The 14,442-nt window shown below is 44.7% G+C and overlaps 1 protein-coding gene across 1 annotated transcript; it reads right to left on the bottom strand.

Moving 5' to 3' along the window:
* Nucleotides 1-106: 106 nt before the first annotated feature.
* LOC136489650 (putative disease resistance protein RGA3) lies at nucleotides 107-6,532 on the bottom strand. Its single transcript, XM_066486228.1, has 3 exons — nucleotides 5,747-6,532; nucleotides 266-809; nucleotides 107-138 (listed from the first exon to the last, which is right to left on the bottom strand). The coding sequence occupies exons 1-3, from the start codon at nucleotides 6,530-6,532 to the stop codon at nucleotides 107-109; spliced, it is 1,362 nt and encodes a 453-aa protein (XP_066342325.1).
* Between the last annotated feature and the right edge of the window lie 7,910 nt (nucleotides 6,533-14,442).

Here is a 14,442-nt window from a genome sequence, read left to right on the forward strand (position 1 = left end):
AAGTTTTATGATGCTGCCAGGAAGATAGCATAGCTTCTTACAATTACCAAGTGAAATGTACAGTAGAAATTTCATCTTCTGGATATCATCTGGTAGCCAAGATATATCAGTTTCCTTCAAGTGAAGGTATCTTAAGTGCTTCAACATAGATGAAAGTTTACTCTAGAATTTATAATTAATGTCCTAAGTGACTCTCGCCTTTGCAAATTGCCCCAATCCAGTACTGATACGGTCTGTTCTATGGAGAGGCGACGGACATGCATACCAGTAGCAGCCTGTTCTCTGCCAACCACCACCACTAGTGATTCTTCTCTTGCCATGTATTCAGCAAAGGTGCGGACCACATCGTGCATGGTGCACCGGTTTCCAGTGAGACCATATCCTTTTGTAGGTTGTATAAGATTCCTCTTTATTAACTCTCGGTAGTACTCAATTGCCATCTCTTCGAACCCATACTCATGTGAAATAATACTACTACCATCCAAAGGTTGTATAAATCCTTCACTAATCCACATTCGAGTTACTACATCTCCAATGATTTCTTTACCTTTAGGAATTAGTGAGCAGTACAGAAAGCATTGCTTTATCTGGGGTGACAAGTCCTCGTAGCTCAAGTATAGTCGGTTGTCGAGTTCTGGAGGCAGTCCGGTCAGTGACCAAGCTGGCTTGTTCAAAACAGATTTCCACTCATGCTCACTTGGGTATCTTGTGCTCAAGAGACCTCCAATCACTTTAATTGCAAGTGGTAAGCCATCACAATTTTCAAGAATTTCCATCCCAATAGTTTTCAGTTGATCAATTCCATCTACCTGCCAACATTTAATTTAAAGCTTCTTAATTATTTCTAACATCTATCAGGTTGCTTATGTACTTCTCTAAGCAAATAAGCTTCTTCTGTAAAACAATGAAGCGTAGGTTGGCCAACATATTGGAAGTGTACCATCCTTTATTCGAAAATAAGCACATGACTATGCTTGGAAAGGGCCGATTTGAAATGGAATCCGCAAAATCCCATAAGACTAATATATGGAATCCGTGCATTGCAATTGGGCTTTAAATGTTCTCATTTGGGAAATAGGACTATACTACAGAAAGTTTTGTAGTGGCTTTCCTTGCAAAAAAAAAAAGTTTTCTTGTGGCTACAGAAATCAGACTTTAAATGGTCTCTTTGCGTTTTAAATTTGTTGTGTGTCAGCTACGTGGTATTATTAGCTATAGAACAACTAGGATAGTCGAAAGTCAAAATCTGGGCATTATCTACTAGGACGCACTTGATGCATTAAAATATTCATTTATATGCAAACTTAGGGTCTTCGTTTTGGTTTATTAGAAATGGTAGACTGAGTAATTTAGTTGTAAATTTTGGACTACTTTACATTATGGTTTGTAATGGCATAGGTGGATAATTTAGACAAACGTTATATTTATAGGTTACTTATTGATGAAATCCAAACATAGGGATATGTTAAGCCTCAGGATCAAGGGTTCCTGACAGAGAGATCCAACGACTGACCCCTCCCGGATAGCTTGGGGGCTACACCCATTGGGTGCGCTCGCGTGCACCCTCTGGCTAAGGCATTGGGCCGAGCCCGAACATGCCTGGCACCTCTGCTTGGGACTCGGGGGCTCGCCCGAGCCCCGGGCTCCTGATCGAAGGGAGCATGGACCCGATCCTTAGCTCCTTCCCAGCCTTCGGTTCTAGCAAAGGCCTAGGCTCGAGGCAAACCCCCAGAGCCACCAAGGCTTGGGGGCTCCCTAGCACTGCCCCACAGACGTGGCACTGTCAACCGCTCCTCCGAAAGGGTCATGCACTAGGCGTGATGCAAGAAGCCAAACTCCTCCGCTAGCCTCGGGGGCTCTAGGGCTTCCAGGGTCGCGCGTTAGCCCCCCAAGCTGGCTGTCTTCGCCACCAAGAAGCCTCCAGAAGGCGCACCTGGTGAAGACCGGTCCAAACCGACATAGCCTGACATTCAACGTGTAAGAACAGAGTAGCCGGACGATGACCAGGGCTTCTTTGGCTCCACGACATCGCCACGGTCCACTTGATGCCACGTCAACCCCCTCCTAGACTCCAGTGCATGTAGACCATTGGCTAAACTCTCACAAACCATCATGTACCCGACCTACCTTGATATGTAAGGGGAGGTCGGATCCTAAGATGGGAGAGGATGATTGTAGTTGACGATTCCAGAACACAATTCCAGATGATCCAGAGACAAATCATTGGACTCCTCAGCAAACCAGTTCATGCTCTGCACCAAGAGCAAATCCACCCAGAGAGGGGCACTGAGAGCTCCTTCCCCTTCCTCCGATCGTCTTCCTCCTCTTCAGCGAGGGGGAAGGCTCCACCAGCGGCAAGGCTTCCCTAGGATCAGCACCGAGTGATCCCTACAAATCTCTCTCTCTTACACTCTGTTGTAACCCCCAGATTTTGGGTGCCCTTGAGTATAAGGATCATCAGCTGCTGGACGTAGGGACCTGAGCGCCCGAACCAGGATAAAGCATAGCGTCCCCTCTGTTGATTCTCGTGTTCCTTGAGTCCACCCAAGACACTGGAGACATGTACTCTGACACTAATACGAACAACAATGCTTGCTGTGGTTCTGATCCCGTGACAGCTGGCGCTCTAGGTAGGGGAGCACGTCAAGTGTGATTACTGCTCTATAGTGGCTAGAGCCACCCGCCTCATTGCCGGATCAAGCGGCGCCGCCCCAGACGGTGGTGTCCGCTTCCCCGGAGAGTTCTCCATCACGGCCAGCACCTTTGCTCTGGGCCAGGTCCTCAACTTCGGGAGCCTGGCCTACGTCGCTGACCACTATAGCGAGCTCCGCCCACTCAAGGAGGCTCCGCCCGCTCAAGTGTAATTTGGCCATGGTTCTTCTATATGACCAGGACACTTTGATTGGCCAACATATTAAAAGTGTGCCATATTGTAAAGATTTGCGGTACGGCACTCTTCAATGGTGGTCTTTGCTAAGGGACACTGCTCACTGTTGTCTTGGCTACAAAGTACTTTTCAATGCTGGTAATTGGTTCTTAGACAATGTAGCTATTAAAATAATATTTCTAAGGACTGCTTTGGAGAGAGAAGTTAAAAGTGACCAAAATGCACCTGACTATCATTTTTTGGCAACGCCTTGCTATTTAGTGGTAACTCTGTGCTCCAATATTTGGTTGTGGAAAAGCACCCAAAGGTGTATGTTTTATTGGTTTTTTGTGTTTTTTGAGAGCTAGTTGTGGGTTTGAGCACCCAGGGTGCTTTTTTCTTGCTTTTTAATAAGAAATGAGGAAAAATATATTATGATATGTAAAATTCACTCAACCATGTGGTATTGGTACCCATCTTGATGAGGACAAAATTTTAAAAATATATATTAATTGCTCCTGGTGTGTAAAGGGCATCAACGGTGGCATCAGTTAGTCAGGGTGACGTGTGTTTGGTGGGGCAGTGTGTTGGTGTCCTGCCTACTTGGTGGGCGGCTCGGTTGTGGCCTTATCCTTTTTTTCCTTTAGACCATGCGTAGGACTATGCAAGGGCCATGAATAAAAGTGTGGCAATACAACAATTATTTGCAATGAAATATATTCCAATATACCAACCGTGGCAATATGTACTTGGTGAGATGGACAGTGCCGTGCAGTTGTTCTTGGCGGCGTGGGGGAGGGTGGGGGGAAGGGCGTGATGCACGCGCCGTGGGGGGAGGGCGCGACGAAGGCAATGGCGTGGCCACGAGAGGGAGGGCACAACAAAGCCCTCATCTGTTTGTGTGACGAGGCGCGCGGCTCAGCGAGCAATAGGTATGCCCTGCGTTGACCTTTTCCTGGACCAAGGCACTTGTGGTCCAATAATGACAATGTACCGCATCAAAACAATCCTGAACTGATGCAATAAAAATCATATATTGCATCACAGTTTAGCACTATCAATTGTTGCAACAGTACCACCTACATATTGCATAAAAAATCAATAGTAACGCAACAAAATTTTTCCGATGTAATAATTTCTACCTATTGCATCTAGTGTACAAAATCGGTGCGATAGATCATACCTATTGCATCGAGATGAAGTACTATCGCATCCAACTCCCTGTCGATGCAATAATGACCACCTATTGCATCAGATTTGCAAAATTGATGCAACAACAGCCACCTATTGCATCAGATTTGCATTTGATGCAAGGTGAAGCGATGCGATAGGGTCAAAAATTACTAGTGGCTGAGGAGCCCCTGAGCATCGGTAGCTCGGGGCTTGTCTTCTTGTGCCTGGGCATTGGCTGGCGTCGTGAGCTGGGAAGGAGCCAAGGACCGGGCTTGGTCGTGCCGTAGATCGATAGCCCATGGCTCGGGGAAGCCCCCGAGCCCTAGGCAGAGGCTGCGGTCGAGTGAGGCTCAGTTGGTTCTCTTCGCCAGTGGGTGCGCGCGAGCGTGCCCGATGGGCATAGCCCCTGAGCCCCCGGGCGATCCTGAAGGGGTCGGTCGGGGGGTCTTCTTTGTTCGGGAACCATTGGACCCGAGGCTTAACATACATGTCTGTTAGGATCTCGTCAGGCGGATCTATAGGTGATTCGCTGCCCCTCCTCCGGCGGCGCTTGGGGCGTGGCCCTCTTCCAGCAGCGGTGACAGATCCGCGCGGGGTGCGTGACCCCTCCTCCTGGGGCACGTGTGGGTCGAGGCCCTCCTCCATTGGCGTGGCGGCACGACCACCACTGCTAGCGACGGTGGGGCACGACCACCACCTCCAGTAGCGGTGGGGCATGGCTACCACCTCAAGCAGCGGTGGTGGATCCACGCAGGGCGAGGCCCTCCTCTAGCGGCGGAGCGCGACCACCAGCTCCCGCTGTAGTGACAGATCCGAGCAGGGCGCGTGGCCCCTTCTCTTGCATGGTACGAACGTGACAATGGCGGGCTCAGAACGCGGTGGCATGAACACAGAAGCGGCGGGCTGTACATGGGTTTGACGTTGGGCTTGGGATATTTTATTTGTTTTATTTTAAATCAATTAACAGATGCGGGCACCGAGCACCGCCTATGTTAATCGTGATTAACACATACATTGGTTTGGTGGCGGATAGCTTGCCTGCCTCCCAAAATCGTTTAGACCGCCTGTAGTAATATTTACTATGCTAGTGAAGGGCGGGTGATGCAACTGCCTCTCATTGGGCGCTTGTGGAACTATTGATTTACTTCTTTCTCCAACACGTCTTATGAGCATCATTGTGGAGGCATTAAATAAAGTATCTAATTATGTACTCCATACATTCCAAAAGTGGACAGCTTTATTAAGTCAAACTATCTTAGGTTTTACTAAATTATAGAGTAAATTATTAACATCTATGAATTGAAATATATATATCGTAAATTCATTTCTCCATAAGTTAAATCTAATGATACTAAAGTTGATATGATAAATATTGTTACTTTTTGTTGATATACTAAAAATAAGGGCAAATTGGAGATTGGTAAACTTCGCATTGAAATGGATGTGCACTGAGTTTCTGGATGGAGAGAGTAATTAATAGCTAACCTGACCCTATAGTGTCATTTTGTTATTAAATTTGATTATTATGTTTGCTAGATCATAGTTTTCCTGGTGTCTTTTTGCTACTCTCCAAAGCTGCTGTTCTGCGCAAGAATGCTTAGATTGTACTACGAGACTTCATAGGCTTTCTATGAGTAAAGCAGGTGTCCTAGTGTATAGAGTATGGATAGACTAGCCTTTTTTTGTGGATAAGACGGTTAGACTAACCTGATCAGGCTGCAGCTGTTTCTTGAGCAAGGACCAGGCATCATCATTGCCTAGAGGCCTGACACGGTGTTGGTGCAGCGCGGCTCGCATCTGCTGTGGTAGGTGTACAAATCTTGTGGTGACTAGGATCTGACTTCCTGGTTGTTTCTTGCTGGCAATTCTAACTGCGACACTAAGCACGTCGTTCCATGCTCTCTGGCTCCACACATCATCCATCACCATGAGAAACCTGCCCTTATTAGATAGGGTGTTGATGAGGGTGTCTGTGAGAGTGCGCTTGTCTTGTTCCCCACTATGGTTTCCCCCAGCATGCTGGATTGCTGTCCTTAGTAGCTCAGCCTCATGGAACTGCTTGTTGATGTTTAACCATATCTTCGTTTTGAAGTGCACTTGGATGGTTGCCTCATTGAAAATCTTCTGGGCGAGGGTGGTCTTTCCCATACCACCCATGCCAATAATAGAGACAACTTTGATGTCATGATTCTTGTCATCTCTGGTTAGAACTTGGACGAGCTCCTTTGTGTCCCTCTCTATTTGTTCCCCAACTATGGAAGACTCGTCGAAGTGTGAACTTGTCTTGTAGATGGATAACTCAGCAGCAGTTAGCCTCCGCGGCTCTGGATTGGAACCGATGCTGATATTGAACTTGTACTTGTCCGCTTCCTTGTAGATGCCTTCTAGCCGCTGGTTGAGCTCCTTGATGCGGCTTCCTATCTTGTGTGCAAACAAGGGATTTCGCAAGCAGAAGAGCAATGGCTGCAAGCAACCTGAAGCCTTCTCCTCCATGCTGCCACATTTAGATTCCTTGTGCTTGTCAGCTTGAAGTTGACAAAGGTCAAGAATGTCAGTGGCATCGTACATGGCGTCCTTGAGCTTCCTCACCCATCGCTGCACGATCTGTTCAGTGATGCGCCTCCTCTCAGCATCGGCAAGGAAGCAGTTGATGGTCTCCATGTTATCTTTGAGCTTTTCAATCTCGCCGGACACACCCAGCAATATGGCCACCTCTTCTGTGGCCATGTCCGCTATCAGCTTCGTCACGTAGGGTGCCATAGCATCTAGGATGGCGGCCATGGCTCCAGAGGACGTCCTACATAAACAAGTAATCCGTCACACATTACTCTCATCGGAATAGCCGAGTCTTGTAATGGACAGCCAAAGTAATTAAGGGCCAGCGTGCACGCACCAACTTAAATGACCTTAAGGTAGCTAACTCATATTCAAACCGGATGCAAGGCTTATTTAAGGAGAATATGTAATTAATGATTAACATGTGACTCAGATCTAAATTAATGTTAACCAATTTGTGATCTGCAAGGTCTCATCCATGGCAAGGCAGATTGGGTAGCTAGTGAATGAAAACAAACATAGACTTCCAAGCACTTCAAACAGTACAGTGGAAACGATGCTAGCAAGAGACATTGGAAAATAAAATGAAATTAAAAGAAGTTGATTTCTGTAGCAACGGGAGAGGATGGAGTCACCTCAATTTGCAGGCGCGCGGGGCTTGAGCTGCTACCTGCTCGGCTGCTTTGCCTCTTGAGGATGTGATTGTCGGTGACACAGGCAAGGTGACAAGTACGTATGGTCTGGCCCCTTATGTATAGCTAGCATTAGCAATGGGGAAAAATAAAGGAGACAAGGATCGAGTGACCAAGTAAACTTGGCATTGAAGCAGATATTCCTTGCTTCTGGAATGAGCAGTCCATTTCCTACTACGTACTCCATGGCTATGAGTTGTGTATTCAATTCCATGCCCGGCTGGAGGATCGAATTCCGGATTGAATAATAGTAGGAAGGAATTAGGCGTCATACTCATACACGGCAAGTTATGCTTTGCAAGGCAAGATGGCAGCTTCTTGGCTGCATACATATATATGCACACATACACATGGCAGATACTGGTTGCATACATATGCATACATACATAGATCAATCGCTTGCTACCTACTTGTGATTGGGATGGGATTGGAATGGAATGTTACTTTGGGTTGGTCCTTGTGCACAAGGAATATAATGCTTTTCTTTCCCTGGAGTGGAAAAGAAAAAGTGAAGAAGAAACGCTTTGCTTGATGGAGCCAAGAGGTTGAGATTCGTTCGCTTCTGTTGGATGTATATAAAAACTGACAAAAGGGTTGTGTGCGCCAAAACGCTTTGGATTCATTAGTATAAACTGATGGGCAAAGCAATTCTTGACCTCGAATGCTGACGCAAAGCAATCTCTTCTCCGTCTCGATCTTCTTCAGTGCTCCTGTGTCTAGCTAGCTGGTGCCACCATACACTGCTGTTTCATGGACGAGGAGGATGCACCCTCGCTCTGGTGGAAGCAGCATTACTGGCCTAGGAATTTTAACAAAGATACTGTTTCTTTGGGAGACATGATGAAATAGAATGACCCCCCTTGATTTCATGCGATGGAATAATTCCGTCTAGTGTTTAGTTGGGAGAACAAGATTAATCGTGCTTAAGTTATGTTTGGTCTGGGGATAAAGAAAGTGGAACGAGTCATTGACAAATGGAACCCAGCCATTGGTAGAGAACCGAGCTTTACTCCCGGTGGGGAACCCCCTCTAGTCCCGGTTCCCCACCCGGGAGCAAGCATCCGGGACTAAAGGGGGGTCCTTTAGTCCCGGGTCAGGAACTGGGACTAAAGGAGGACCTTTAGTCCCGGTGGGTAACACCAACCGGGACTAAAGGTGCCTCCTGACATGCCACGATGGCCGGCACCTTTAGTCCCGGTTGGTAATACGAACCGGGACTAAAGGTTTTTTTCTTTTTTCTTTTCTTTTCATTTTTTTGTTTTCTTTTCAAAATAGGTTTTCGAAGTCGTATTGTACGCTGCTAATTATACATTTATACGCGCATATAGTATGTTTCGGTTCAAGCACAATGAACGTATTAAATCACACAATTCAAGCATAGAAATATATATATATATATATATATATATATATATATATATATATATATATATATATATATATATATATATGCATGCATGCATCATATATATATTTACATGCATGCATGCATATGTGTATTTTACATTATATTATTTCATGTGCATATATTACAAAAGATTGCATTACAGTTGTTGTGACATAACAAGTTTCCTCTCATCCTCTAGCTTGGCTTCAATGGCAGTGTTGGGTCGAAGTAGAACTCGCCCTTGGAATCGATGACCTGCTCATTAAAAAATTCGGCTATAGACTCTTGAATTGCTTTGATTTGGTCTTGCCGTATGACCTTTTCCTCCAACCATCGAGTCTACAGGTTTGAATTAAAGGAAAATAAATTAATATATGTACATATATATATATAAAGACATAGTAACACAATCAATAATAATAATTAAATGAATATATAGTGTATTTTTAACGTACTTTGAGTCTCTCTGTAGGAGTTCTTTGGGAGAGCACCTTGATAAACTTGCAAACATAGTAACCACAGTAGTTGTTCCCCTGTTCCTGCCTCAGACACCACTTTACGAGAAAAAGATTTGTCATCCAATCTGGTGATCCGGTGAAAGCTATATGTTTAATTAATAAAGATGGTGCGATTCAGGGGACTTACTTTCAAAGGGATTACATTCAGTGGCGCTTTGCATTTTTCCATGTGTTGCTTCTCAATAAAGGTTTTCCAAACACTGCCCAATAAAAAATTTGCCACATCATCAGATATAGTTAATCATCATGTTTGTGTGTATATATAGTTGCTAGAGATCCCGAAATTACCTCTGGATAATATCTATCATATCTTGGTAGTCTTGTTGTGGTTTTCTCATCGAGTCATAGATTATCAAGTGACTTTTCACCAGATCGATGTCCATCAATATCCAGTGATTGCTGCATGTGTTTATAGGATATAACGCATAACACTCATTAATTAACTAGAATCAACATATGAGCCATTAAGGATATGATCGACATGATTAACACTCACTTGAAGTTATAGGGAAAGAGTATATCCTTCTTGTGGCGTTGGTTCACTAAGAAGTTCATGAGGTTACTCTCTGACTCAGACTTCCAATTAGTCTTTGGAGTAATTGGGTCTTTGAATACTATATGGGGATCAACAAAACCAATTTCATTGCAGCCTTCCTTTCTGAGCTCTGTCATTGTAAATCTGCATATATATAGTACTTGTTAGGATAATTTATATGCATATACACACATATTATGAGTTTAATAATAGATCGAAAGAATTATTACTTATAGGCAATAGCAGCTAATGATAACTTTATCCAGAGAGGTCAGGTGGCATAGTTGATGAAATTCTGCAAAGTCAACATACATAACATCATCGCCACGGAACCAATGTTCGTCTCTAATTCTGACACCAACGCAGAAGTCTCCACTGGTAGACGCCTGCATGTACCACTTGTTTAGCAGGTACATTTGCGTCCCCAGATCAGATAAGCCTTGAGGGTTGTATAGACTCTGGCCTAGTACAAATTTTTTCTTCCAAATATCAACCTCCGCCGCACTCTCAATGTTTCCATCACCAAACATCTGGTAAAGGTCGAGACCAGTCTCATTAAGAAATTCACCAAGGTGATCCAAATCGACATCCGGAGGTATGTTTGCCTGATGCATTAATCCTAAATTCGAACCATATTCATTACCAACAACTAGCGGGGGGATTGATTGGTGCGCTTGTTGTCCGAGTTGGGCAACTCCTTTCCCTGCCCGCTTCTTTTTCTGTGCCACCTCAATTGACTTGGTGAGAGTGCGGTCATAGTCTGATAACGTTGATTTGGACGGCTTACGAGATTCCCGCTGTTGTTGCTGGTAAGAAGTCACCTTTTTTCTTAGAATATCTGGAGCTACGAAGAAGTACGGTTTCTCCGGGTTTCTCCTTGCTTCTTGATTCATTTTAAGTTTGTCATAGAATCTAGACATGTCTTTTTTATATGCATCAGTTCCTTCTTCCTTCTCTTCAGATATTATTTTGGAAATAGCCCTTGGTTTCACGGTGGCTTTCTTTGCAGGCGGGGACTGGTTCTTCGTTTGAGGGGCTGGCCTCTTGCTAGGCTTCTTGGTAGGCGGGGGCGGGGGAGGCGTTGGAGACCTCCTTGGAGGTGTTGGCAGCGGCGTTGGAGACCTCCTTGGAGGTGGCGGCTGTGGCGTTGGAGACCTCCTTGGAGATGGTGTGGATGCAGCCTCGTCTTCCAACACAATGTCATCGTACAGAGCACTATGATGATCTGGCGATTGAACAATTGGATTTAGGTTGGGGGAGGATCTGCTACAAAAAAAGGAATGACATATTATTATGAGCAGATTGTTAATTATTTAAGCCAATACAAATTAATGATGTAGTGTTTTCATCCGCACGTACCTATGGTGAGGTAGTTCAGGAGGAGGTGGAGCCGACATCCCTGGAATGATGATGTAGCGCTTGCGCCATAGAATGAATGTCTTCTCCGCTTCTCCAAGAGTCTTCTCGCCATCACCTCCAGGAATGTCAAGAGGCAAATCACTAAAACCTTTTTCAGCTTTATCTACCGAGATGGTAGCATATCCTTCTTGGATTATATTCCCATGAATCCTTGGTGTCTTGGTTCGGTCGATAGGATTAACAAGACCGATAGCCACCTTGATTGTGGAATTCTCCTTCGGAATGTGTAGCTCACACGTTGTACAAGGTTCAGTGACGTCATCCACAGGGAAGCGCAGTCTTGTGTCCCCTTGATTTGGTATCTCCGTGGAAGCGCAGCTGCTTTTCAACTGAACAGATTGGCTAATGTTGATTCCTGGCTCTGATGCCTGCTTGCTTGCACTCACTGCTATTTGCACTTGCCTTCTGATTTCCTCCTGCATTCTCGCTTCAAGGTTTTTTTCCCGCTCCTGTGCTTCACGCACCGCTTCCTCCAACCTCTGGAGCCGCTGTGCCTCTTCTTCCTTCTTTCTCTAGCGACTTCTGTAGGAAGGTCTGTCCTGAGGGAATCCATGCTCCCACGAGACACTTCCTTTGCCTCTAGTTCGGCCACCATGTTCAATAGTCCCAATGGCGTATGTCAGCTCATCCTTCTCTCTGTTGGGCCTAAACGCACCACTAGCAGTAGCTCTCTGAGCATAAAACAATCTTTCTGCTACTTCTTGCAGTCTTGCGCCATAAACACACTTCCCTGTCTCCTGGTCTAGTGTTCCCCCATGACCGAAAAACCAATTCTTTGCACGTTCTCCCCACTCGAGTGATTCTGGTCTGATACCCTTGGCAAGAAGGTCTACTTCCATTTTGTTCCACTTCTTAATGGCAGTCGGGTAGCCACCTGATCCCAAGGTATGGTGGTATGTCTTCTGTTGGGCATTACGTTGGTTCTTTATCACCCGACTCACACCCTCTTCCGAAGTCTTGTACTGTACAAACTCATCCCAATAGGGCCTCTGCTTTGAGATCGGGCCTGGGACAGTAAAATCTGGTGCTATGTTCTTCTTGATATACGTCGTGTATAGGTGTTTCTTCCAAGTCTGAAACTGGGTGGCCATCTTCTTCATTGCCCAATCCCTAACTCGCTCCTTCAATTCATCACCATCTATTATATCATCATAACCATCTGTTTGGAGCGTGAAATGTACCAAGACATCATTCCAAATTAACGCCTTGTCACGATCGGAGACAAAACTGATATGAGGAGCATTGGTCTTCTTCTTCCATTCACGGGTACTAATCGGGAGCCGGTCCCGTACAAGGTAACCACAGTGGTGCACAAATTTCATTTTATTCGGCCCCCCCCGGTTCTCCTGTATCCACATTGAACTCCGAGATGATGAAGCGGCCCTCCAATGGCTTTTTGGGACCTCGAACATTTTTACTCTTCGTTGTAGTTGTTGATGTCGATCCAGAGGGCTACAAAACATAAACATTATTTTTAATGTCATGAGCACACATAAGACATATGATAATATATATAGCTATTAATAAAAAATATATACTTGGCCAATATGTTGTTGCTCATTTTGTTCAAGAGCTAAGTACTGACTCCCGTCATCTGTATCCTCTTGCACGTTATTTTTAGCACCATCATCGCCGGCAACTTGAGTGCCAGTGTTGATCAAATTCATCATCAACTCCTCCTCATCCATGTTTCTCGGGTCGGCCATCTAGCTTCAAAAAACAAAACCAATATATAGTACGTCAAATATATATGTCTGTACACATGGGTGAACGAGGGCGGCGGTGCTCCGCCGTATACATAGAAACGCATGGACGAACGAGGGCGGCGGTGCTCCGCGACGTATATATACATGCATATGAATACAAATGACGTATATATACATGTCGGCGCGGTGGCCGGTGTGCTGACGACGACGACGTGAGGCGGGCCGGCGTGCTGACGACGACGACGATGTGAGGCGGGCCGGGGCGGTGTCGGTGCGTGATGTTGTGATCCTATGTACCATGTGAACCATGTAGTCATTCATCATATGAGAAAATTCTATGTTAATAATGTAAGTATAAGTCATTATGAAATGTAAGTATATGTGTCTTATTGCTAATATAACCATTACTATTTCTGAAATGATAAGAATTTATTTTCTTCTTCTACAGGCGATCTCTGATGCTATGATATAAAGTTTGAAGATAGTCTTCCCGGAAAAAATATGTAATGCTCATATTACTTTAGCAACATTAATATATTATATCTGTATATTCAAAGTTCACAAATGAAGAAACGTTGAAGTTTTCCTTCATTTGTCTGTAGCCATGCATGCAAGTCCAACCAAAACTGCTTACATCATCACATGTGATATTTTTTATAAACTAAAAAATGCTTAGTTTACAAACTGGGTATCAAAATTGAGTTCCTATTTGACCATTATATATCCTACAACAAATCCTTCAAAAAAAAGACCCTACATGAATATATTTGGATAAAATTTCGTTAACAAACATTGATCTATGAAGATAGAAAAAATTCTTCTATTGAAACTGCATCTTGGAATAATGGCATATCATATAGTGATGAATATATGGCGGTTGATGGGCTGGATCATTTTTAGCTTTAGTGACAACGACAATGGTTTCCAAATAATATATAGCGTGTTTATTATACAAGCCATGGATTTACATCGATCTAATTAATTTCTAAAGTAATTTCATTGGTGGTCCTTAATTAAACTTGTCATGAGTTCAGGTCCCAGTGATCTTAAAATGTATTTTAGTACCATAAAATGCAGTTTTTGATACTCTAAACTTGCTAATTTATCCATATAATATCCAAATATTCAAAACTTGCGTTAAGATATGGTTTTGAGATGTGAGCTTGACAACTCCATCTTTCTCTCTTTGGCCTCGCTCTACTGTAGGCAGAACTGGAAACAGCTGCAGCCACAACCCAATAATCACAGCTGATCAGGTTTTTTATTTAAAATCATTTAGAGTTCCAAATATTCATTTTCAGTTCCTAGATTTTGTGATTCAAAATTTGGAATTTTCAATCGACCTCGAGCATTGACATGGCTTACACCAAAGTTGTAGTTTTCGACGTGATTTATAACTCGGCAGTGGAGGGCTCGGGCGAATGTACAAAGAGATCGACGAACATATCATCTCGAGCTCGGCAGTGGAGGGCCTCGGGCGCGGTGGGGCCACGGGCGCGGTGGAGGGCCTCGGGCGCGGAGGAGGGCGCGGTGGAGGGCCACGGGCGCGCGCGGAGGAGGGGCACGGGCGCGCGCGGTGGAGGCCGCACG

This window comes from Miscanthus floridulus, chromosome 10 (genome assembly GCF_019320115.1).
Source record: "Miscanthus floridulus cultivar M001 chromosome 10, ASM1932011v1, whole genome shotgun sequence".
Classification (NCBI taxonomy): domain Eukaryota; kingdom Viridiplantae; phylum Streptophyta; class Magnoliopsida; order Poales; family Poaceae; genus Miscanthus; species Miscanthus floridulus.